This window comes from Hylaeus volcanicus, chromosome 3 (assembly GCF_026283585.1).
Source record: "Hylaeus volcanicus isolate JK05 chromosome 3, UHH_iyHylVolc1.0_haploid, whole genome shotgun sequence".
Classification (NCBI taxonomy): Eukaryota; Metazoa; Arthropoda; class Insecta; order Hymenoptera; family Colletidae; genus Hylaeus; species Hylaeus volcanicus.
In genome coordinates this window covers 22,963,129-22,988,683 of record NC_071978.1, presented here as the reverse complement: position 1 = coordinate 22,988,683, position 25,555 = coordinate 22,963,129, and the positions used below count along the sequence as shown (strand labels likewise).

The window sequence follows — 25,555 nt, the reverse complement described above, 5'->3', positions numbered from 1 at the left end:
CCAGGGGAGAACAACACCGATGCACTCGTGATGGCGGAGAGTTTTGGACAGCCAGGTTGACTTTGATTCCCCGTAGGCGCTCAGACGCGTTCAACGGAATCCCTCTACGCGACGTAATTACTTAAATCGCGTTCCCGGAGAATAGGGTTTCACCCAGTTCGATCAATCGACCCCGGGTACTTGTCTTGGTTCCGATTGTTTCAGCGGGGACGCGCGCGCCAACAGAGCTATCGCGACGGGGATGATTTCCAGTTCGGAACTGCTCGCGTCCCTTTCCGTTGGAAAAGCCTGCTTCGTATGATCTCCGAGGATATCAAGAGTCTGTCTAATTCTCAGCAATCATACTCAATCACCATCTCTGAACAAGGAATAAATTATACAATTATTCGCAGTGATTCTCTAAATTAAATTACAAGTACAATGTTATCATTTGGATAATTTGTGAGAACTTTTTGACGGAGAAAATTATTAGATACGTTAATTAAAAATTTTCCATTTGAAGCTGGCAGTAATTGGTCAAATATTTCCCATGTTCTCGCTTCTAACTTTCATTAATTTGGAAAATATAAATTTAAAGAGAGATCGTTGAAGTGCTTAACGATAAAATAACTCGATTAATATTCGAAAATATTTTAAGTAAACCCTTTTCCATGTATCGAAGGGTCCTCCAATATTTTCGACGTTCGCTCGTGTATTTATAGTTTCGGCAACTCGCGGGAATTTATTCATGTATAGATGATTGAATCGATGCCTCGTCACGCGCGGAGTGTAAAAAAATTTGTTTTCACAGTTGACACGTCCCAGGTTATCGTGAAAAAAAATAGAATCAAAAGGATCGCAACACCGAAGAAAAAATGTTGAGCGGTTTTCATTAAATTGTAGAACCATTCCCAATCCGGGGACAAAAAATCCTCGCAAGTATCGAGTTGATTTTTCTCTGAGGGAGACAATTGCGTTACATGTTTGTACAATTTCCAATCGGTTCTCTCATTTATTACATAAATATTGGGTCGACGAATATGAAAATTGTTAGCTCTCGAAACAAACTGAATGTTACGACCGAAATTTACACGTACACTGTTTTCGAGCGTGCGATGGTTTTGGTTCGATGAACTATAATGTGAGAAATTCACAGAAACTATTTTGTTAAAATGAAATAAACAGAAGGTTGAAATATAATAATCGAAAAGATTAAATATGCCGCTCTAGTTCAACAAATTATACAAACGTGTTACTTGAATTTTCATGATCATTTTATTTGGTATCACAGTATGTCCAGTACATAGCGTGATAAATATAATTTATTTCCTGCATTTGATCGATCTTTCTTTAAATTCTCTACATTCGATCACGATCAATTCAATTCAAATAAATAAACACAATTTTTATTCAGATCAAATACTCCAAAAATATGTATCCAAATTTCTAGTTTACAAACCAGCAAGTTTACAATCGTTCCAAATATCGGCCACGATACAGTTCCACTTTCGAAGACGCTCGCGTCTAAGGAACCGTAAAGAAAATTGATTTCGTCTTTGCTGAGAGCTAGACAAACGCTTCGACGCTCGTCAGGGCAGATTAAAAGGGACGCGTGGTTGCGAGGCACGCCGGAAAGCCTTCGTACGGTTCCGTTTCACGTTTCTAACCCACCCCCAGCCTCGTTTCTCTGTCCTTGTGTGGTTTGAGTTTTTGTCTCTCTCCCCCCCCCCCCCCACCGGTACCCCCTCCCAAGCTTCATCCAACTAACACTAACACAGGAACACGATTAAATTCTCCCACACCGGCGCACGGAGAAGACACACGCGTCGCGAGATCGATGCGAAGAAACAGGAACGCGAGAGGCTGTAAGCTCTGTGGAAAATCGCGACTCGTGTCGAACGCTGACGAACGCTCTGTCGTCGCAGAACACCCATGTAAACCAAACGGAAACATACACGAACACATTTACACGTACACAAAGACAAATAGACACCGCCAGATACAACTTCACACCCAAAGAAACGTGCAGACTCGCGAGACCCGCTTGAAAATAGCTACAACGCTGCTTGTGAATCTCCGCAGAAGAAGAGTGGGAACGCGAATTGGAGGCCGAGCTGAAGGATTACGAGGTGGTTACGGGCAACGAGATGAAGAGCGCCATCGCGGCGCCTGTCGTCGGGCACGACGCGACGGATAAAGATTGGCAGAAGCATATCGACGACCTTTTAGCCAACGTGGACGACGAGGACCTCAAGTGAGCCGAGGAGATCCTCTTTGCGACCGGTTAGAGACGATCTCGTCGCTTCAATTGAGATCCTGTTCATCGTGTCAGAGATCGCCGGGGGTGGGTTTGTGTCTTTCTCTTCCATCGACCTTCCTCCTCCCAGGAAGTGAGGAGATCGCTTCTCTAGGCGAAAGGATCTCCGGTTTGGATTCTCTTCCCTTTCGCTTTCTACCTGTCTTCATTGAGATGCTGCCCGCAAAACCGCGAGAATAGAGACCCACTTAGAGGATCTACGGTGTTTGAGAAGTCAATTTGAAGTCAAGGCGGAAGGTTTTGGTTGCTCGAGGTCAGCAGTCCCCCCACCAGGACTTTGGCCAGTCCAGTACCGCCCAGAGGCGGAGCTTCTATCCCCACTCTGCATTGGATCTGTAAGGAGTAGGGGCACTTCTACTGATCAACTCTGAACTGGGTTACCATAAGTTGAACGAAAGCAGCCACGATGAGCCTTGCGTGACGTGTTACGGGATACCATAGAGGAGCTTAGTATAGAATGATGCGTTTAAAGATACAGCGAGATACCTTTTTCCCTGGCAATGTCATTTTTGGCTCAACGCGCTTTGCTGGCAACCACCTCTGAACTAAACAACAACTCCAAACCTTGATCACATCGCTACTTTTGAAGCCACAAAGAAGCAAATTACAATCCCTACAAACTCAAACTAAGTATCTATTTACCAAGTCATTTCTTAAACCTGCTTATACTTGTTTCAGTAAATTCGTTCTCCAAAATTGTCTCGTCCAAACCAAGAGACAGTGTACACCTGGTATGATTCCTCCTTGTGTTGATTCACAACAGAAAATAAGTCTATCTTGTGGTTTGTTCTTCTTAGAATTATATTTGTCCTCTTTTACATTTAAGTGAAATCTTATTCTAAGCCTAGCCAAACATTGTATCCTATACAACGACCCTATACGAAAGAGTTATACCCTGGCCTTGCGCGATTTCCAATCAGGCGGACGACCTTGAGCGGTGAATACCTTCCGTCGCGACCTACACTCTCGAAATTGGGGTCTCGAGTGCTCGATAAAACCGATTAAATCGAGAGCACTGCAAGTTACGCCCACTGCGGAGTGTCGTGGGTGTTCGGCGTGGTATATAACGCGAGAATAAGGCAGGGCGGAAGGGGGCAGGGAAGAGGAAACGAGGGTGGTCGAGACGACATTTCGTTCGCCACGGACGATTGCACCGGAGAGGGGAGAAGATGGAAGAAAAGAGGGGACTGGAGGGGGAAGTAAAAAAATAAAAAAAAAAGAGTCTCTTCCTTGTTTCCGCTTCTCCAGGTTTGTTTGTCGTCACAGACGGCACGTTTGCGATCCTCGAGCACGATGAAGATGATGGAATTGAAAACAATGAATCCGAGTGATCGGGGAAGGAGGAAGGGATTGGTCCTGGTTACGCTTGTACAGACTGTAAATTATTTTGTCGATCGATCGATCTCGCTTCTCGAACCTCCGTCGATTCCATCCGTCGACGATCACCGAATTCGCGGATCTACCGGATATGCACGCGTATCGGTGGACGGGTGCGAACGCGAGTAAACGCGACGAGGAATACGTATCACTTTAACGCCACACTTTATGTCAATTGTTAGACGACGCGTTCTCCGGTTAACGAGGACGAATCGATGTAAAACAAATGGAAAAAATGTACACGCCCCCCCAAGAACGGAAAATGTTTAAGACTCGAGGGACAAGGAATTTGAAAAGAATTTCTCGTTTGTAATGATTCTCGATCCGTTAAGATATTTAATTAAAGAAACCAAAAGAGATAACATGTGAAAATCGTGCCAGCCGCGGCGTCGAACGCGTTATGCGATGTTAACTCGAAATGCACTGTGCTACGGAGTATGTACACGACTCGATTAGAGGGAAAAATAAAAGAAAAAATCAAATTTGAAACACTCTTCATCGGGTTCGAAGGATCGACGACTTTCCGATATTATTACACTGCCGTGTGCCGAAGGACACCGTTTCGAAACCGATCAACGCGTATCGTCCGATTTATTTTTTACGAAACGAACTCGATGGATCGGACACGCTTTTCCTCGATAAAGGAAACCAAAAACTATACAAAAAATAAAAACAATGCAAACGGATACGTTTCATCGTGGATTCGTCGCATGCCAAAGATCAACTCGATTTCGACGAGCTTACTCGCGATCCGCGACGATGCATCCACGGATGAGATGATTCATGTCTAGATAAAAGCATCGAATAACGAATAAAGGACGAGCAACTCGTTGTTCGTTTAATTAAAATTGACATTTCAATTGTAGAAATTGTATTTTACGTTTGAGGAATCGGAATTCTACAAACGACTGTTATTCGTACAAAATTTGGCCGTCTCTGGATCTATCTTGCGCGCAACGATCGATCGAGAGATTATTTGTATCGTTAGGAGACGTATTGTTGATGTTCGCGTCGCGAGAGATATAATTGTTCTTTTGTTGAATTCGCAGATTTAATTGTTATACGTGTCGCGCTATGTATTGAGTATATTCACTTGTGATCCCTCAAGGGTAGGACTCCAGCTGTTCCCTTTCAATCTTAACATTTCCTTGCAGAATGGTGTAGTGTATATTGTTGCTCAAATATGTGTGCAAAACATTGGACGTGGACATTTGATAGGTTTAGAGATATAATGAATTAAATTTCCACGTTATCTTTGAGTTAAATTTTGGTAGATTATATTCACTTATGCAAAATAAAATATTAATATTATTACGTAAATTTAAGAAATATATTTCAACATGTGTTAATAAATTCATAAAATCCACAGTCTATCGAGTCCATATCAAAGACACCTGGAAAAACAATACCCGATCATTGATACGAGGTTGGTTAAATTATTAGCTATGTTTCTTTCGTTGTATTAAAGTTTTATCACAATTATATCCTTCCTAAGTAAATAATTTAAGGTGCTCACACCTCGATGGAACGTTTACATATAAAATTTTCATTTCATTCCTAAAGTGAAATTAATTCCTGAATTGTACTTGTAATTATTTATATTTCTACACATTAAACAATCTGTTTTTCGTCATCCTGCAAGACCAGCTTAAAATTAAAAGAGAACACGTTGGATCCTCGACTAGCAGTGTCCACGCAAGAGAGACTCGAACCAGGAAACAATTAAACAAGTCACCGAATCGATAGAGGTATACAGTCGTCGTGTATAGTCGTAGGCCGCAACAACAATTCCTCGACGATGATTTTCTCCGTGCGACATGCCGTCCAATAATTCCCCTGCTCTCGATGGAACTGGGGCAAAACAACAATTTGTGGATAGAGGGAAAACCGCGGAGGCGATAAAGGGTTGCGCTCCGCGAGCAAACGATCGTTGCCTGGAATTACTTGGATCAAGTTTTGGATATACTGGGCTATAAAGTAGCGTTTCGTCGAGGTTTGAAGTCTTTCTCGCGTGGACGGTGAAATTAACGCCAGAAATTGAATCTTTTGATTCTTAATGCTATATGCAAAGAAGGAGGAGGTATTATTTGTTACCCTAACAGTTGGGAGCGATTAGTCGAGAAGATACAGGAATAGTTTGCATGGTATTCTTGTTTTTAAATATAAATTGAGCTTGGTATGATCAGAAGCTCTTTTCTCTATAAACTGTAGGCAGGAGTTCATAACAATGTCGAGTACGTGGATACAAACAATGTCGAAAGCTCAACGCTCTTTCGCGATGTTTCAGATAACACTTAGCACGTGGACTAGTGACATCAGTATATTTACTTGTAGTGCCACTAGTACGAGTGCTCGCCGTACTCTGAGACTATCGTTACACGTATCTCGATCAACACTACGTATGCACGGAATCGCAGAAAACCATGCAAGCTATCCTTGTACTCGAACAAACAGTCAACGAAAGGCGATTTGGCAAAATCGTTGCGTTTCCCGTCGAGGTGTTCGTTCTGCGTGCGCTTCTATGTTGAGGTCCCGATCATTCGTCAATTGAAACCTAGAAAACGGTGAACTCGACGTAAGTCAAAGGCGAGATAGTATCTCAAGCGGGAGCTAATTCTTCGAGAAGACGTAAGGAGAGATTAATTCTGAACTCAACGCGCCGTGAAAGTGTTTATCATTCGCACTAGTCGTCAGGTGGATGTATACATGTTATATTAAATATAAATATATAAATATACGTATATGTACCCATGCATATACATATATTAACGTTAAGATGTCGCAATGATTCGGGCCTAAGCTTGTCGGAGTTAATGGAAGACGGAGACACCGAGAGTGTTGCGCACCTGTCCCTCGATTTACATGATGTATCATCGAGTCGTGGTTTTGTATTAAAAAACAGTGTAGATCGAAAAGAACTAAAGGGATATAATTTAGACAGTTATATTTAATTTAATAATTACTTCAAACATTTTTGTATTACTTTCCCAGGGGAAAGATCGATAAAAAATACACTATCCTGTGTTTAATGTCAATGTTAAAATACAAACGGCACTAAAAAAAACATGACGCAGCATAGATACCGTGTAAGTCGGAGGATAGGTGTATATGAATAAATATATATACATACAAATATATATGTGGCTGAATAAATCCCCGAAGCGATAATTGTGTATTTCTTAAGCCACAGCCGAGTACAGTGTGATTCCCTCGCTATTTTCACACAAAGGGCCCACTGGGTCGATATATAATTATATACCACTTCTGTAGTGAACACTATGTTCGCCTTTTCTTTCTTTTTTTATTATTATTCAGAGCCGGCGCAAGGCAGGTTCAGCGCGTTCGCCGGAACCCGGCCCCGCGTTTTAAAAGGCCTCGCGGTCTACGAAAATTACCGAATTAAAAGGCACCGATTTTGATTAACTCTTTACAGACTGATGATACCATTAACAAACGAAAGCAATTTTTGCTGAGATGCAAGACATTTTTTTAGTAACGACGATTATATTGAAAAGAGTGACAAAAATCATCAAAGTATTGGGTTGTCCAGAAAGTTCGTGGCAATTTTTAAGAAAAATTCAAAGGCACATTTGAATTTTGATATATATTTATTGAATTATATAAATACCATTTTGTTCCACAACCTTCCCACCTTTCAAGGGATGCGCCTATGTTAATTGTTTTCAACCATTTTAATATAAACAGACGTGTACCACCTACCAGAAATCGGCACGGACTTTCCAGACAAACTAATATTATTATTTAATATTCGTCTTATAAAAAATATATAGCATTTGTAAATATAAGTGATTCCTCGTTGTAAAATTTAAGTGTAGGATTTGAATGTGAATTCAGGCCCCGCAAAATTTTTGAACCCGGCGCCGCAAAAGATCACCGCCGGCCCTGTTATTATTATTTAAGAGACACGCCCTTATAAGAAATTAGCGGGCGAATAACTCTGTCTCTCTGTGAACTCTATTGCGATGTCGAGTCTTTCGTTGGCGACCTGTTGTACGTACTCTGTCGATTTCGTTCACCGTGCCGATCCTCCTGTTATATTTCTTCGCGCGTTGCACGACGTTCGCGAGTAAACGACGGAAACAAAGAAATCAGGAAACGAAGGGTACTGTAACAAATAGTCCCGTATTCTTTTTTATTTTTTTTTGTTGTGTCCTCTTGTGCCCAGACTGAGACGCGAGATAAAAAGTATACTTTGACCGTATTGTCCGAACATAAGCGAACGTCTTTCTCTCAGAAAAAAAGAAAAAATGATTCGAGATATAGAAACAAATTGAAATTTCATGGCCAAACGAAAATCATTCAATGACCTATGTGTATGGTGTACTTCGGCAATCCCCTATTTCAAAATACGACTCTGTGAATTGTGTAATAAAGCTAAAATCCTATGGTACAGTGCATTCACTCGTAAGGATGAACATACACACCCGATACGTATATATAAATGATATACATATATACATATGAGAATAAATAAAAAAAAAAAAATATATATATATATATATGTTGTTGACTCCATTGAAAGTATGATAATATATTAATGAATAACTAACGAGAACGTAAGGTGGCAAACATTAAATTCCGAAACTATTAAGAAATTAATTAATATAATTGCGGAATGTAACAATAAAGGTCGTGTACCTCGTGAAAAATAAACTGGAAAAAAAATTACATAATCGAGTGGTGAGCATGTGTGTTTTAAACCTTTCATTTATCCCTGAAATAATCTATATTAAAGCATAGCAAGATGATGTCGCGAGTACCAGGTATTTATATTAATGATTACGTTTAGTTAAAGAAGGTGCGAGTTGGCTACTTATTTCAGTCGAATACTCTTTACTTAATCGTACGCAACATAAAACTTCAAAGTTTTACGGAAATTGTTTGTAAAATAAAGCGTTAAATGCATCTCTAAAGATGTGTTCCAGTTTTCATTTTAAATTCCATGGTAGTCTCTTGCGAGAAACGTTCGCCATCTGGCGGTGAAGAGGTGAACTAACTTTAGGAGTATGATCAGCGCCTCTATCGGGAAAACGCTCAAGTTTGTCGCCGAATAGTTCCTCCGTGCACCGCTAGATGGTGCTATTTAACAGATTTATCAGTACCGACATTACAGTTTCTTGAATATTCTAGTTTTCCTCAGATATTTACATGATATTACGTTATATCAAGATAGAATTCAATGATTTGAACCTGTAGTCATTGTTTTATGGACTAGAATTGGATGAAAATTTAATTTTCCAATGGTAACGGTTTTGAAGAATGATCGAGCTTTCATTTATGAAGGAATACTCGTAAAACATCTTCCTAACTAATTTTGACCTCTATATTATGCTACCAGTAAGCGTAATATACCAGTAAACGTATCTATAAAGATGTATTCCAGTATTTTTTTATTTCTCGATTTAATTCTTGCGAGAAACGTTCGTCATCTGGTGGCGAAGAGGAAGAACTAATTTTCGGAGTATGGTCAGCGCCACTATCGGGAAAACGCTCAAGTTTGTCGCCGATTAGTTCCTCTGTGCACCGTTAGATGGGCCTAAATTCTTACCGACATTACAGTTTCTAGAATATTTCACTTTTCCTTAGATATTTAGATAGTTTACGTCATGCCACGCATAGCATTCATTGATTTGAACTTGTAGGAATTATTTTATGGACTTGAATTTAAGTTTTCAACGAAAACAATTTGCAATGTCGGTATATAGAATTAGTAATGTTATCTACTTACAATAATAGCAAGTATTTGGCTACAAACTTGGGCGTTTTGCCGTTAGAGGCGCTAGCGACTGTTTAAAGCACTAAGGAACTATATCGTATAGAAAATATTAAATCTACGTTTAGTCCTTCAGATCATTATAGATTGCTATGCGATCAGTCGTAATAAATTGTACAATGTTATTAAAATAAATCTTTATTACATTTATCATTCATATCAATATATACAGATCTCAAGTTAAACACATATATACATACAGTGATTAGTGCTCTTCTCTCTGTCACACTCACATGTAATTAGGATTTATTATTATTCTTGGAATAAAAAATACTATCTCATTGATGGATCTTAGAAACAAAACGAATCCAAAATTATTAGTAAATCGAGATAAATGATTTTAGGAAGAAACTCGGTTATATAACGTAGATATGAATTTTATAGTACTAGAAAACGGCGAATTCTGTCGGAGAAAAATATTAAGATAATAAATACACGTATTATTATTTCGTCGGCGTAGAAATACAAATACGAGCACATAAGTCTTTAGTTGCACCTATAAAATATTTCACGCACCAGTATTGACTTCCGTATCACTCCTCCTGTTACATATAAAAAAAAATGCGTAGTCCTGAAATATCCATCTCGGAGTATTTAAGCAGGAAATAAAAAAATTAAACTACAAATAAAACTAAACTTCCCATGAAATACATCGATACAATATTTCCCTACGTTTTCACGTTTTCTACGTATTTTAGATATTTCGCCCCGCTATTTCTTCTGTTCATATCATTTGTTTACATTTACCAACAAAGAGAGCAATGCTTGGACATAGTTTTAATCTAGTTCGTCCATTGACATACTTATAACTTCGTTTGTATCTAAATGTAAATGTCGTTCACCGACTCTTAAAGTTAATAGCGTGATCGTAATGTCAAGATTCATGATTTAAAATGTCTTTCAAATCGTCTGGTAACGTATGCGTGATGTCGTTTATTCTTTCCTGAAGCTTTTCTCTTACAGAGTTACCAATAGGTACTTCATCGATATACGTCTTTTCTAATTTTTGTCGAATTCTGAGAATCATGTCAACTAGTTCTACTTCCTGTTTCCCTTGCACCCATGTTTTTAAATCCTATAACAATCATTATTTATTACAAACAAAGAATGCAATTTGGAAGATAGACAATCTTGATTTACAACGTACCGCTTTTGACAGTGCCTCCAGTTGTATGACTTGTAATTTTTGCGATAGTTCGGTATACCTAGTATGAAACCATCCAGAAAAATTAGGCGAGCGAAAAAAGCGTCTATACAATCCTACCCAATCTCCTTTTATTCCTGTAGTCAACTGTGGTCCTGCGCTACTCAATGTAGCTAAAAAATCGTCTGGATTAAACAATTCAGGTATGGGTGTAGCCTAAAATAAACATTATTTGTTTAATAATATTCAACCTGTAGAAGATAGTTTTAAATTGTGATTAAGTAAGAATTACTTTGAAAGGTGATATGTCCTTTTGTAGCGGCATAAGACTTGCAATATATCTCTCAAGAGGTATCATAAAACTTTCTGTTAATTCTATCAAATGACGCTTTAGAAGAGCCGTTTGCACTTCGCCGGGTCTCTTTGTCTGGATACCTCTAAATAATTTCTTTAATATAGTTTTATCCTTCTGGAGAAAAGGTTTATATTGTGTATAAACTCCCGGTTTCGAGTCCAACACTTTGAGATTCTCCGACTTCTTTATTTTGTACTTTTGATTTTCTGTAATACAGGAAACTTAAATGCACTTTATCTACACAACATTTTACTAAACTTACCATTATTAATTCCGTTACTTATTCGGATAATATGAGGCCAATGTTGCAGAGTCTTAGCGAAGAAGGGGTTCGTTACGCCTAATATTACAGCGGGAGGCGACGGGGCATCCGTAGTATATTCTTTGAACTCAGAATCATGAATTGTAAAGTAAGGTCGATGATCGGCGCAATATTTCAATGGTGCTATCATCCTAAAAGCAGATTATTTTTATGCATTTTATTTTATAATTAGGTATCTAAAGAAATACTTACGCGATTAGTGCTTGGACCATTTCGGAACAACCAGTAGGTGAACCGGCCATAACAACGATTGGTTCGCTAAGTAATACTAGTTCCCATAGTAAGTGTACGTAACTTACGACGCTAGCTAAACTTCTAAACATGTCTCCCTCATAGGCAGATGTTAAGATTAGTCTTCGGGTTGCGTGAAAATTTGGCGCATGATCCATGGCAGCAATGGTAGGTGCAGTTGACTTATAGTTTTGATTCGGAATATACGTCTAAAATATAAATAAAAAAGAATGTACGATATTTTCAGAATAAAAATATATTAATGTTTACCTGAAATAAAACGCCTATAAGTGGTAAATGAATTATCTGGCCAGGTGCTGGAGGTGGCCACTGATCAATTTCTCTTACTATAGCTTCCATGACTGCATTACCCATTTCAAAAAACTCAGGTGCAATTAGAGCACACAATTCACCAAAGAGATTCACAAATGGCAGTTTTGTAATTATAACAATACTCTAAAACGGATAAAATTATCTTTAAAATGTTGTACTCATATACTCGGTATATTGTTATATGAAGCATACCTTTTGAAAATATCCTCTTGGAAGGGACTTGTCTTTTACTTGACGGAAGTATACATAACCCCAGTAATAATCTTTATCGCATTGTAAAAATGGTGGTGATCTTCTATCGTATTCTTTTAAAGCCTTAGTCTCTTGAACAGAATCTCCATTCTGTCTTATTCTGACATGGTATTGAGTATCTCCCATACAGCCAGAGTTGGAATCAGGAAAAGCGAGATAACAGACGTTAGATCTCTCTTGTTCAGATAACATGATATGACCTGGATATATAGCCTAGCAAATAATAATGTATATTATTAAAAATGTAACATATTTACCAAAAAAATTGCATTACAACGAAGACAATTATAAACCACAATATACCTCTATAGCTTGACCTAGTTCAAGATCAAAAGTAACAATGCACATACAATGTACCCAATTATGGAAACGTTCCCATTTTTCATAGATCATCTCTTCTTTATTATTTATATTATCCACTTTCTTATTTCTCGAGCAAGTAGCATCTGACATTTTTACAAGAATTTTCCTCTAATATAATCACATATATATATAATGAAACATGTTACTAGCTACTATACCAAGCAACTGTTTCAAAAACTTCTGTTTAACTTATAAACTAATACATTATAGTAACTCCAATAGAGGAATTTGAGTATCTGGAAAATAAGTATTATTAGTTATACTGCACATTGGTTTCTTTCTTATATTACACAAAAACTTACAGCTTTGTTCAAGGTACACATTGTTCTTTACTCGTGGACAGAAAATGTTTCCTATGGATCATTCCGGTCAGTTTCAATAATCTCATAACTCTTATCTCTTGCCTGCGAATCTTTACCCTGTTTAACGATGTTTAAATACGCGTAATCAACATTTGCTCTTTATTAGCGTCGAGTGTCAGGAGCAATGTGTCAAGGAAAAACGTTAATTCAAGAATCAAAGAACTCAGGCGTCAAAAATACGAGGGACATTCCGTATATACTTATTTCATTATCGTCTACTATATACACACGTCCGTTAAAATGCCCACGTGTTTTTCGTATCTTGACAATAACAATCTGTCAAGCATATCAATTGAATTCGTGAAGCAATGCTGCAACAGGGTACATGTTCGTGGATAACGTTTATACCAACGATCTTCTTCACCGAGAGCAACTGCATATGTTGACAATCAAACGTACGCACATCGTTCAGTCTCGCTTTATTAGAGAAAGTCTTCATAATGCTCGCTGCCTACAAAAATAATTATAACCTCCGATACCAAACATATATACGTATCTCGAGAAATTCGATTTATCTTAGCGCGTCAATTCTCTGTGACAACGTCAAATCGAAGATACACTAATCTCGTTCGTATCGGAATTAGCACGGTTTTGTCTCGTCAATTTATTCGCGAAAGGTGTTCCACCACCTTACTACTGAAACATTAAACCATAGCTATGTTGGATGCCTGATGATCATTGGAGACTTCTACTTCTACTCCCAAGAGTTGCTGTCGAGAACAGAGATGCCAGATTCGGCCCGCGAATCCCCGTGCCGTCGGTGACGCCGCTATGTTCCACACAGAAACAGTTGTACGCACACAAAGCTACAAAATCGTATACGTGAATCGGGAGCTTCGGAAAAATAAAACGGAACGGACTCTATTCGTCTCCTTTTCGTTCTCAGCGCCTCTATCGGGAAAGCGCTTAAGTTTGTCGTGGAATAGTTACCTTTTTCGACGTTAGATAACGCCATTTCAATGATTTACCGACAATGGTATAAATAAAAGCATTTTTCTAGATCATTTGTAGTGTTGCAATATCTGTGATATAACTACAAGTTTATTACTATGAATGTAATAAAGTAGAATTCGTAATTATTATGAATATATACCGTATGTCGGTAAAAAGGTATTAATAGCGCCATCTAACAGTACAAATAGGAACTATTCCACGACAAACTTGGGTGTTTTCCCGATAGAGGCGCTGATCACACTCCGAAATTAGTTCGGTGTGTTCGCCATTAGATGGCTATTAATTTGAACAAAAATACCGGGAACTCACAAGAGAAAGTATGATAGTTTAAAAGTTTAAAAAAGAAGATGCAATTACAAGATACACCCACTTTATTTTCCAATTGTTGCTTTGTTCAATAATTATAGATCACAATTTCCTTCGAATTTCTCTTGTGTTGTAGTGGAATTGAAGTTAGTATACAAATTATTGCGTAATTGTTTATGTAAGATGTGTCATAGCGTCGACATTTCTTACAAACTTACGCGACATTTATTCTAAGCTCATGAGATTTGTTATCAATACTATATTTACGGGAATGCTATCTCTCTTGATTTAGCAATAACTAGAGAATATTAGATATTGTTACTTGTTACTAATATCTAGATAAAGATATGTAAGTAGCGAACATTGTGTATGAAATTATATATGCCAGATTTTTATATGAAAAATATAAATTCCTTCCTCCTTTACATAAAAAATATAAATTCCTTCCTCCTTTACATAAAAAATATAAATTCCTTCCTTCTTTACATAAAAAATGTAAATTCCTTCCTCCTTCTCATAAAAAATATAAATTCCTTCCTCCTTTCATTTAATTTCAAGCGCTCTACATTATATTTGAATTTCACGAAAATTCCTAACATCAAGCTCAACGTAACAAATGTTGCTTGCCCAGAGTGAGCGGACGAATGATTCATTTGTTTTTATCTTTATGAATAAAGTCTAGTTCAGTTGTATATGTAGACCACTTCAAAATTACACAACACAATGTTGGTATTAAATGCTAGATCAGATATGAGTACATTTGAATGGATTTTATAATTGAAATAGATCTAATAGATATAGACGTATTTCGTGTATAGGACAAGCGATAACAGACACATCGTACTCTATGGAGTATAGGATGAGCAAATATCGACGTTTGTCTTTTGTATTCATTCGTTCGTTCATACTATAGAATTTCGTATTTACAAATTAAAAGATCCGTGCATTCGACAAAAAGTACTCTGTAATTACACAGCTACCGAATGTAACACACGAATACTTCAATATCAGCTGACATCTTTGTGTAACTTTGAGTGGATACGCGAGTGCGCGTGTGTATATACAGTTCTGGCGGTGTTTTAGGTTGTGTGAAGAGAATTTTTATTTTTAACATTTATACTTTAATAGATCTAGGTTCTCTCAGTTAGAAAGATGTCCACGCGTGTAGAAAATTTGATCGAAATGTATCGAGACGTTTTCGAGGTTTTATGGCGTAACAGATACCCAGACAAACTAATTAAAAATGTTTAAAATGTATTCTTAAACTTTGGTATTTTTAATCAAACTACAAAATACAGAAAATTCAAAGGAAAAACGAATTCACGAAAATATCTTCTCTCGGAAGTTTATTTATACGTGTGGATAGAGTCGGTGAGTACGTCCCTGAGTAGACGACTGCGCGCGTGCCTAATCTTCGCCGCTGTCACATTCTGTCAAGCCCCGGTCGTCAGCCCGTGTTCATCAGCCATGCCGTGTCTAACTGTAAAAATCATCAATCGTTGGTATTAAGTGTCGCTCGTCGCGGTTCCGGGCCGCTGCGAAAAACGGCGGCTTGCAATCGCGATCAAACATGTACCGTATCTTTCCCGATCTAACAGGCGATACGGGTGTGTCTAAGCGCGTGTTCCGATACGTGACCAAGTATGTCACTCAGTTCGTAAAAGTCCGACGTATGCCGTAGCCGTAGCGAGCGTTAGGTTACCGGTAAACAGGAATACGCGACTATGTCAGCTGACATCCTGCAGGATAGAAACGTGGCCTTGAACGGCAAGAACGATCTACCGGTAGTCCCACAGCCTACAACCAGGGGTGGACTCAGAGTGTACAAGATCGTCGTTTTGGGCGACGGTGGTGTTGGTAAATCAGGTATTACTCTGGTATTCCTCTATCCTCGACCAAAGTACGCGCCAAATATTTTAGCCGCTCAAGTCCGTTAAAAGGTAAACCTTGATATACCTTGGTACCTTTGGTACGCAATTCTTTGTCCCTTTGTATAAACTTACTGACACATGTCTTAATCTCTTGGAATCAAAGATGGGAATGTTTGTCAACATTGTCTGTATTCAGAACGCTCCAATGCTCCAAATATTTTAGATATCCAGTTCAAGTACCCCTGGTGTTTGCATCTATTATTTGTAAATATGTAGCACATACTTGATTAGTCTCATATAAACTTCCAATTAAATTTCTTTAAGTTCGTCATTCTCTTTCAAACTTTACACTCTGCTTAATATTGGAGTACTCTCAACCCCACTCAAAATGCAGAGATGTGTAGCAGTAATGTAAGGAGAGAGGCAGTTTTTGACATTACTTATAGTCAGAGAAATGGTCCAGAGTAGCCAAAATATTTGATGCTGATCCTTCTCAACTCTCCTCAAAACTTGTTGCAGTATATCTATATTACTGAAATCATTTTTCAGCGGTCACCTTGCAGTTTGTTAGTCATAGTTTTCTTGACTACCATGACCCAACTATAGGTAAGGATGTTGTATAATGTACTCAAATCGATAGCTTCATTCAAGATAAGTATGATCTAATCTTTTTTGTTATTGATAGAGGATTCGTATCAACAGCAGGCAGTTATAGATGGAGAGGCTGCACTGTTAGATATATTGGATACTGCAGGACAGGTCAGAATTTGTTATTACAAAACTCATGACTGTTTGGAGTTAGAAATATTTTGTAGCTTATGGTTGTTCAAACTTAGGTGGAGTTCACAGCTATGCGCGATCAGTACATGAGATGTGGAGAGGGTTTTATGATATGTTACTCTGTAACGGATAGGCATAGTTTTCAGGAAGCTTTGGAGTATAGGAAACTGATATCGCGCGTAAGGGCTAACGAGGATATACCGCTGGTACTAATCGGCAATAAATTTGACTTGCAGCATCAAAGAAAGGTAGAATATTTGTGTAGAATTAGGATGTATCAGTCTCATGTGTATGATGATCATATTACAGGTGACTACAGAAGAAGGGAAAGCACTTGCTGATCAACTTGGTTGTCCTTTCTATGAAACATCCGCAGCACTTAGGCAATTTATAGATGATGCATTTTACTCGTTAGTCAGACAGATTCGAGCTAAAGAGAGGTCACGAAATTCGGTGCGTAAGCACAGTCGCTGGTGGCGACTACGATCGATTTTTGCCTTTATTTTCAGAAGAAAACAAAGACACAATAGCAATCATCACTACTCCCCATGAATGTGATCATTTTATTAGAGGTCCTATTGATAGCGTGTATTTTAAATTGATAAATCACGGCAACACGAACAGTTTAAATTTCTACAGACTACAACGAACAAAATTTTCAATGATTTTTTTATATTTGATAGTAGTCTCCCTATTTAGAGACTCATTTACTCGCGTCACACTGCCTTATCTTTAACCCCATTATATTTTGAACATAGTAATGGAGACATAAAACGTAAACTACGATACATGGTTTTTATCACGGATTCTGCATCGTTATGTTAGAATAGGTTTAATTGTCTCTGCTGCTCAAAAAGGAGTTAAGCATACAATATTATATACGAGGTTTATGTTTCTTTAGAGTACAGTTTTACAATGGCAGTAATAGTATTTCCGTGACTCTTTATACGTCTCCTGATACAATAGTTCTTTCATTATTATTTATTAAAAAGGCTGTTAATGTTATTTATAGTATACGTTATCAAGCAAAGTAATAGATAATTGAAATGAAATGCCTAATTATTACAGGAATAGTTTACTTACGTACTGTTTAAATTAATATAGCCGCGTCCAGTTGTTGTCTCTTTTTATGCAGAATTTAAATTTTAATTGCCACGATATAGTCGATACATCGTATGACCAAAGAAATTAACATTCAGTGCTGAGCTAACATAATAAAAACAAAGTAAAGAACATGTAAATGCACAACATTTTGTAAATGCAAGATGTAGGGAAAGCTTTATAATACTAATTGTTATCTTGTCCTAATTAATGATACGAAGTTAACAATTAAATTTTATTTATGCTAATTTAATTTTTACAGAAATAAGATTTTACGAATGATTTTATATTGAATTAAAAGTAAATTACTATAAAGTATATGAAAGTTTCGATAATTTGTAAAGTTTACAAATGTTACATATTTAAAAATCGCACAAAGCGTAAGCATTTTTAAAAAGACATTTTACTATCAAAAGAAATATTTACACGAATATATTTTTATGTTTAAAGATTAAACAAATAACGATAGCAGTTTGGGATGTTAAAGTGGTCACAGAATTCTTACGTTTAAGAACTACCAAAACTTCTGAAATGGCTCTTAAACAACATCCAAATTTTTCGAATTAGAATCAACACTATATACATACACATATAATAGACTCTATTTTCACGATTCCTAACATTTGTTATTTATTGAAATTTTTAATTCGTGCAGCTTCAGAATACACGCTTTCGTTTCTAGAGTGTGTAAAGAAGTATACAGTTATAGATGAATCGTGACAGTTTAGCGATATATTAATAGAATGATATGCTTTAAATAGTTGCCACGTAATAGAGCAAATTGCTAATGGCAAATAGTCATAATATATAAACAAAAAGAATGGTTAAGTGTAAGTTTATATACTAAACATCTAGTCGTTACTTAATGTTTCCTAGTCAAGTTTTGCATTTTGTTATACATATAATAATTTACAGTTTAAATATGCAGTTATAAAATTTGATTAAACACAATTTAACACGATCGTTTGTATGTTTACCATATCCTATAAATATTTATATGCGTTAGTATTACAATTGTTATAAATATTTTATAAATAATACTATTAGGAGATATTGGTGATTAATATTTAATCCATCATATTAGTAATGATAATAACAGAATTAATTTTATTTTCTAGTATAAAAGTAAAGTAAAGTATTATTGTCAAAATTGATAAGTTGCATAGTACACTCAGCTCTGTACCAATAAAGTAAGAAGTATTATTAAATACAAGTAAAGTGTGTTTAATCTTCAAATATTTGGAACAATGAAAGAGGTCTACGGTTGCTTTAGTTTCATAGTGTAATTAATATTTTTTCTTATAATTTTGAACAGTTTAGGATGGAGTAGTGTATGTACATATAAAATGTAGAACAAACAAAAATGCGATAATATGTACTGTATCAATATGAAAAAGAAATTTGTATAAGTGTGTTCCCAGTATAAAATGTAATAGGTATTACTGAAAAAATCGGATTAGATATGCAAGTGTTAAGAATTAGAAATGATACTTTATAAATAACGTAGTACGTTCAAATCAGTTCTGTATAAATAATATACAGAAGAAACACAATTTACAATGACAATACGATAAAATATTAGACAAAGTATAAGTTTTTGATGTACTATTGAACAAAATCTTTTAACAGAATAAAAACAAACAAACAATAAAGTGCATATAATGTACGTGTGCATTTTGATATTAAATAATAAATTTGATATGGTTGAAATAATTTTGTGTAAAATTAATATCGTATATGAGTTGTAAATGTGATTTGCTGATTGGAAATATCAAAATACAAATTATAAAAGTATTCAAAATACATGATCCTAATCTACAAATACAGTGTTTTCCAATACAATGCTTGAAATATTATTCTTTATCTATATTCAAGTTCATACCTTATCCTGGAAATCAAAGTTATTATTCATAAATGTTTTTCGTTGCATAGGTTCATAATGATAAATTAATTAATATACAAGAACGATTTATTTTTCACAATTTCTCTCCAGATACATTTAATGTTCAGTAATATATTTGTTTTGTTTAGGTATGATCCAGTTGAATACTGAATTACATTCAGAGTAACAACACATAATTTATTGCTATTGACTAATATAATTTTTTTAATTTTTATAAAGCTATCTCAACATTTATTTTAGTGAAAAGTTTAACAACAGCACAAAATAATGAGAAAATGTTTGAAGTAGTAGAAACGTTGTATAATATAAATCTTACATAGTATAAGTAGAAAAAATTGGCACTTATCTGAAGTTTTCTTTATCGTGTAGTTGTACGTGTATTTTAATTCAAATTATTGAATTATAAAAGATTTTGAAATTTGATGTAGTGATGAGTAAATAATATTTTGTTATTATTCGTAAACAGATATAAACGATTATGAAAAGTTATATTTCTATCATTTTAATGTATATTTAAAACATGTTTTTCTGTTATTGTATGAAATCCCTTTGTTACATTTTTATCAGTCTCCAGTTCCTGCTTTCATTTCCTGATCTCTTTCACTTTCTGCTACATTGCTGTCCGTGGATCCTGCGTTTCCTTGTTTATTATTTTCTATATAAATCACAAAAAAAACAAAATAATCTAAATCTGCTTCTATTTCTACTTGAAACCAATGCAGATTAATGAATTATGAATGTGATAATAAAAAGCGAAATTCATAGGAATGTTGTATATTTAAATTACAGTATATAATTACCAATGTTATCCACTCCTTCTGTATTTAGACTGTCATCTTTGCCATCATTGGAAGTATTGTTTCGTTGTCTTGGAGTTGCTTGAGCTGAAAGTCATGTAAACTAAATTACTACTCTACAATGAAATAATGCAGACGTTTCTGAAAGATTTTAATTACAGTTTATTTTAAGTACAAATAAACCATCGTTGATAAATATTATTTTAGTAGCCCCAGATATTAGTGCAGCCCTCACCATTTATTTAGTTGTTGTGTGTATTAATAATCATATGTAGTACCATTCATAATTCAGACCATTGCGATTATAGGTATAAATCCACATTAATTATTAGTACATATATCATTTTTTTATACAAATTTATGAATATAATTCAATTTGTTAAAAAAAAATCACAGTAAATGAAAATGTTGAATGCTATACTTAAAATGTATAATATTCATATAGTTTTTATTTCTTAAGTTGATACAAATACATAGAGTAAAATCTACAATTAATATTATAGGTTTCATATCACCTCATGAAATTTAAATATTAAGTAAATTTGCGACAACAAAGATAACTAAATCACAGAAGGAAATACAAATTTTGAATGCACTTTTTAATCATTTATATTATGAATGAAAGGAATGTTTTAAGAATAAAGCAGTGAAGCATAGAAGATTATTTATCATTTTTTATCAAATACTAAACATTATTCAGGGAATAAATATGAAATTTGTAATTTCAAATAGACTTTCAATAGCAAAATTTGGGAACATTAATACTTTTAGACAATGGATAAAATCCGTATTTCTTCATCCACACTTTGACAACTGATGTGAAGCAAGTCATACTTCTATATGTTACATAAATAAGCGGTGCGATATGCTCATTAAACAAGTCATCCATTTCATATGAACAGAAGTTTGATAGTAGGAGCACGGAAAATACAACAATTTCATACAGTTACTGGAGGAATATTGTTTTAGTTTTCTGATAATCTTCTTTTACCCTGAGGTAGGAGAAAAGTATTGCTACTTTTCAGCATTGCAACTGAGAGGCGAGGACTTAGGCGCATAGCGCCAGGTGGATCTGTTGGAAGAACTGGAATTCCATGATACTTCAAACCACGTTGACCAGCTACAGATACTTTTACAGCTGTCTCCGGAAGAGGACCCAATTGAGTCTTGTTAATGAGCGTTCTTGTAGCTAAATTGACAGACCCTCGGAATGTCTTATAATGCTAAATCAATCGATAATACGCAGAAATGAAAGAAAATCGTGGTTGCATTAATGCTTCTATCAATACCCCTTAGATGTTAGAATTATTTAGGAAATTATTATTGGAAAAGCTGCAATAATTTGAGCAATCAAAACTAATTCCTCGATTTATACTTTTGTGTATACATATGACTCAAAAAACACAAATGTACAAAATAAAATAAAATTAGAATCATACATATAATATTGTAACTTACACTGCTGGAGGACACCAAGTTTCCTTTCAGGAGTTTTATTGCACGTGAGTTTGAGCTTGTCAAGTTCATCTTTCAACTGTAACAAAAATTTAATGTTACATATAAAATTCATCTATCAAACCTTGCAAATAAGTATGTATTTTTAAAACAAAATTTATACCTCGTCTACTTCTTCTTGTAACTTTTTATTTTCATCCTGTTTTACGTCTATTTGCGTATTCAATGTATTTTTTTCTAGTCTTAATGTTTCTAATGTTGCAGTTTTGGTAGCATCTAATTTGTTCAGCGAATCCAATTCACTCTTGCATATACTAACAGAATCTTCCAATTCTTCATTTTTCTTCTTCAAATCTGCTTGTTGTTCTAAACGTACATGCAAGGATGCTATCTCCTCCTCTGCATGTTTGTATCGCTGCTCCAAATTTCCACGTAATGTAACACATTGATCTCTCTCTTCGGCACTAAAAAGGAAGTTTTCATATTATTATATTTTTATAACTTGAATTTTCTCTTTTTCTTGTACAAACATTAATATTGCCACCACGATGCATATAAACATTCTGTTAGTATCTGTCAAAATAGAAATAATGACACAATAAAATTCACTTTTAGTTCCAGCATGATATCTTGCAAACTTCAAGACAATAAAATCTGTCACAATACGATGTAAGTGGTATTGTTACAAGGAGTAATTTGCAAAAATAATAGACACTAAAATACAATTCCTTAGGTACCTTACATTAATGTTTACATTGCAATAAGTGACATGTTGTACAAAATAAATATCGTAAGCTCATAAAATAATACCTAATTTTAAGCTGTTCGTTCAATTCGTCGATCTGTCTAACCAGCTCAATATTTTCCGAAGACAAAGTCCACCAGTTGCAAATTAGCATTAAACAAGCGACGAGAAGTCCTCCAACAAGGAGGGGAGGACATCGGCCTCCTCCAACTCTCATACTGTCAATTCCCATTCCTTACTTATTCTATCCGGTATTTACCAGATTCACATGTGCTTCGTTATTTTTCGCACGTGTAAACGAAAAATCGATTTTTCGTGTCTCACTCCTAGTTTTATGTCAAAAAGAGAAAGGATGCACAATTCGATCAACTGTCACGGTTCATTACAACTAATCCAAATGAATGAAACGAACGACACTCTTTTAACTTTTTCCCTATTAACTGTCTCTTCTAAAACAATTCTCGCACTGTTTTAAAAGGAAAATCCATATATAAAGTGTCGTGGGCGTATTCTGATGTACACTACCGGTATTGACAGCGGTATAAATACATTTTATGACGATAAATACAAAATCGCGTCGCGCACTAACTGGTCAGAATCGTTATAGTGCGTAGGACAATTTCGATTGTTTATTAATAATTGCGACATTAACGTTAAAACGGTTTAAAAATCAATGCGGCGCATTCATCGTGGCTGGGATAACTAACAGTGACGACTGGTGTCGACTAACCACCACGCAAACACACACAGACACAGTCAAGCCACGTACAGATATATACATAACCTGATAGGACTGCATGTACACATTTTATATGTATACATAGGCACATATTCATTAACGAGTTGGCAGGCTGTTGAGGCACACACATAGAAAGATATGGCTTCTACAGGATACTGTCTTTTTGTCCTTATACGCGTAAATTTATAATGCTCATGTAGTGTTACCGCGCATCCGGAAGATTCACTTGTTACTGCTTAACATACACCGCGTTATTGTCTTGTAGATTACGTATGCACCATTTATAGGCATTGAACACATTCAGTTGGCACTAATTGCAACAAACACATGCAACTTTGATAAACGATCTTTTTGTGCAGTGATTTTTAATTGAACACTCGACAGAAATAACTTAATCATTATCATGAGAAAGGTCAGTCGGACCGTTTTACAAAAGAGATGATTAAGAAATTGTTATGCTTTGATAGTTGGTAATATTTTCGGAATGAGGAATGATATTACAGGAATTCGTGGTATTAGTTATGAGAAACTTGGTAGAAATAAATAAATGGAAAATCAAAATGAAAAATTTAATACGCCGGAGTCGAGATTACGGGGAAACGCTTATGAAGAAATGCATACGTACAAAAGTCACATTTATTCTGTTCTCTTTATTATATATAATATATATTTACTTAACACTGTACCATTGAAGAGAATTCATAGCTGAATAGAGTGAAAAGTATCGTGATCACGGTTGCGAATTCAAACGACAAGAGACATGTACTTAGAAACTCGACGTTCGATTCATCGTGATACGATTTACCGAAAGATGACTGGTTCAAAAAACACCGAAACTCTTTTCAACTAATTCATTATAACGAGTAACATAAAAAGAGACCGTACAGGAGTTCGAATCCTTCGACATCGACTCCTGCAAATAGACAAGGTAATTTCATCGTATACCATTCTCAAGTTTGTTCGCTTATGATTCACAAAAAAAGTCACATATTACGTACAATCAACATTCGACGAATGTCTTTCATGTGTATACAATGGTAAATGAATCAATACGTTCTGTCGGCTGCGTCTATTTTTCGGCACATTAATTTTTAATAAATGTACGAATCAGAATATCAGCTCTCGAAGGTTGTATACAGGGTGTCCCAAAAATGTTGTAACACCTTGAAAGAGGTGGTTCGGGAGGTGATTTGAAACAACTTTTTCCTTAGCGAAAATGTTGCACGAGGCTTCGTTGAGGAGATATTAACGGAAAACACTGACCAATCAGAGCTCGAGGATGCCGATGGTGCGGCCGCGGTAGCGAATGCTACGAGCTAAGTATACGCTTCTACCACTTCAATGGTATACGCGCGCTCTGATTGGTCGACGTTTTCCGTTAATATCTCCTCAACGATGCCTCGGACAACATTTTCGCTAAGGAAAAAGTTGTTTCAAATCACCTCCCGAATCACCCCTTTCAAGGTGTTACAAGATTTTTGGGACACCCTGTATTTTAACACGAATGACGTTTGCGATTGATTCTCCTGTACGTGGTTATCTCACGATCGTTTTAGATGCTTTCTCATCAAACTGATTAATCATAAACGAACGCCCCATCGTGTATGAACAAATTATTATCGACATCGTTACAGTTTTATCTTGCACGCGTAGCAGCGTCCTTGCCCGCGCGCGAACGAAAATAAAATATATGAGAAATTTAATATACGTATGTGCTCCAGCATCCATCGGCACCCGGCATCATTGTTATGCGAGACACGTTCGTTTTGAATGTCGATCACACCCACTTTTACTTCCTAAATCTGGCTAAACAGATGTTCGTCAATGATACGTAACATTTGAGCTAGACGTCGAAAAATAATCTATCGCTGTAAACATCATACCATTGTGTTCCGCAATCTCGTTTGTTTACATGCCATACATACGCACGCGGGAACACGTTCCACCTAACTTCGTCGCCTGTAAAGGTCGATTCAGACTATACGACACGGACCGGCAACGACACGTACCGGCACCGACACGACAAAACATTAAAACGTTTTAAGTTTAAGCGTTTTAATGGAACTATTCACACT

At 36.0% G+C, this 25,555-nt stretch overlaps 4 protein-coding genes across 8 annotated transcripts in view; 2 read left to right on the top strand and 2 right to left on the bottom strand.

Annotated features, from left to right (window-relative positions):
• Positions 1–8,091, top strand: part of LOC128873761 (synapse-associated protein 1) — a 115,173-nt gene extending 107,082 nt beyond the window's left edge. For all 4 annotated transcript variants that reach the window (XM_054117585.1, XM_054117586.1, XM_054117587.1 and 1 more), the window contains one exon: positions 2,062–8,091. In XM_054117585.1, the coding sequence (XP_053973560.1) occupies positions 2,062–2,237 (176 nt within the window). In that variant the 3' untranslated portion in view covers positions 2,238–8,091. The remainder of the gene's footprint in view (positions 1–2,061) is intronic.
• A 1,498-nt stretch (positions 8,092–9,589) lies between these two features.
• Positions 9,590–13,612, bottom strand: LOC128873760 (protein DENND6A). 2 transcript variants are annotated; one of them, XM_054117583.1, is made up of 9 exons: positions 12,770–13,612; positions 12,408–12,703; positions 12,045–12,317; positions 11,790–11,975; positions 11,481–11,728; positions 11,247–11,419; positions 10,904–11,172; positions 10,615–10,827; positions 9,590–10,542 (listed from the first exon to the last, which is right to left on the bottom strand). In XM_054117583.1, the coding sequence occupies exons 2-9, from the start codon at positions 12,555–12,557 to the stop codon at positions 10,342–10,344; spliced, it is 1,713 nt and encodes a 570-aa protein (XP_053973558.1). In that variant the 5' UTR covers positions 12,558–12,703; positions 12,770–13,612; the 3' UTR covers positions 9,590–10,341. The 2 variants fall into 2 exon arrangements, with proteins under 2 accessions (XP_053973558.1, XP_053973557.1); XM_054117582.1 differs by having other exon boundaries at positions 11,229–11,419; positions 12,770–13,611.
• A 1,310-nt stretch (positions 13,613–14,922) lies between these two features.
• On the top strand, positions 14,923–20,054 carry LOC128873770 (GTP-binding protein Rit2). Its single transcript, XM_054117599.1, has 5 exons — positions 14,923–15,955; positions 16,510–16,566; positions 16,646–16,719; positions 16,797–16,988; positions 17,050–20,054. Exons 1-5 carry the CDS (start codon positions 15,814–15,816, stop codon positions 17,290–17,292), a joined length of 708 nt encoding a protein of 235 aa, XP_053973574.1. The 5' UTR covers positions 14,923–15,813; the 3' UTR covers positions 17,293–20,054.
• On the bottom strand, positions 19,793–23,730 carry LOC128873769 (Golgi membrane protein 1-like). Its single transcript, XM_054117598.1, has 6 exons — positions 22,807–23,730; positions 22,160–22,460; positions 22,000–22,075; positions 21,533–21,730; positions 20,545–20,628; positions 19,793–20,399 (listed from the first exon to the last, which is right to left on the bottom strand). The coding sequence occupies exons 1-6, from the start codon at positions 22,971–22,973 to the stop codon at positions 20,308–20,310; spliced, it is 918 nt and encodes a 305-aa protein (XP_053973573.1). The 5' UTR covers positions 22,974–23,730; the 3' UTR covers positions 19,793–20,307.
• Positions 23,731–25,555: the final 1,825 nt, after the last annotated feature.

Bases quoted from the DNA above. Each gene is read 5' to 3' on its own strand.
- LOC128873769 (XM_054117598.1), bottom strand. From the start codon at position 22,973: ATGGGAATTGACAGTATGAGAGTTGGAGGAGGCCGATGTCCTCCCCTC. The intron at 21,731-21,999 runs GTAAGTTACAAT...CTGTCAATTTAG, and splicing joins ACTTGGTGTCCTCCAGCAGT to CTACAAGAACGCTCATTAAC. The intron at 20,400-20,544 runs GTAATTATATAC...TGATTTATATAG, and splicing joins AGAAGGAGTGGATAACATTG to AAAATAATAAACAAGGAAAC.
- LOC128873760 (XM_054117582.1), bottom strand. From the start codon at position 12,557: ATGTCAGATGCTACTTGCTCGAGAAATAAGAAAGTGGATAATATAAAT. The intron at 12,318-12,407 runs GTATATTGTGGT...ATTATTTGCTAG, and splicing joins AACTAGGTCAAGCTATAGAG to GCTATATATCCAGGTCATAT. The intron at 11,420-11,480 runs GTAAGTATTTCT...ATCTGCTTTTAG, and splicing joins ATGGTCCAAGCACTAATCGC to GATGATAGCACCATTGAAAT.
- LOC128873770 (XM_054117599.1), top strand. From the start codon at position 15,814: ATGTCAGCTGACATCCTGCAGGATAGAAACGTGGCCTTGAACGGCAAG. The intron at 15,956-16,509 runs GTATTACTCTGG...ATCATTTTTCAG, and splicing joins CGGTGGTGTTGGTAAATCAG to CGGTCACCTTGCAGTTTGTT. The intron at 16,567-16,645 runs GTAAGGATGTTG...TGTTATTGATAG, and splicing joins CTACCATGACCCAACTATAG to AGGATTCGTATCAACAGCAG.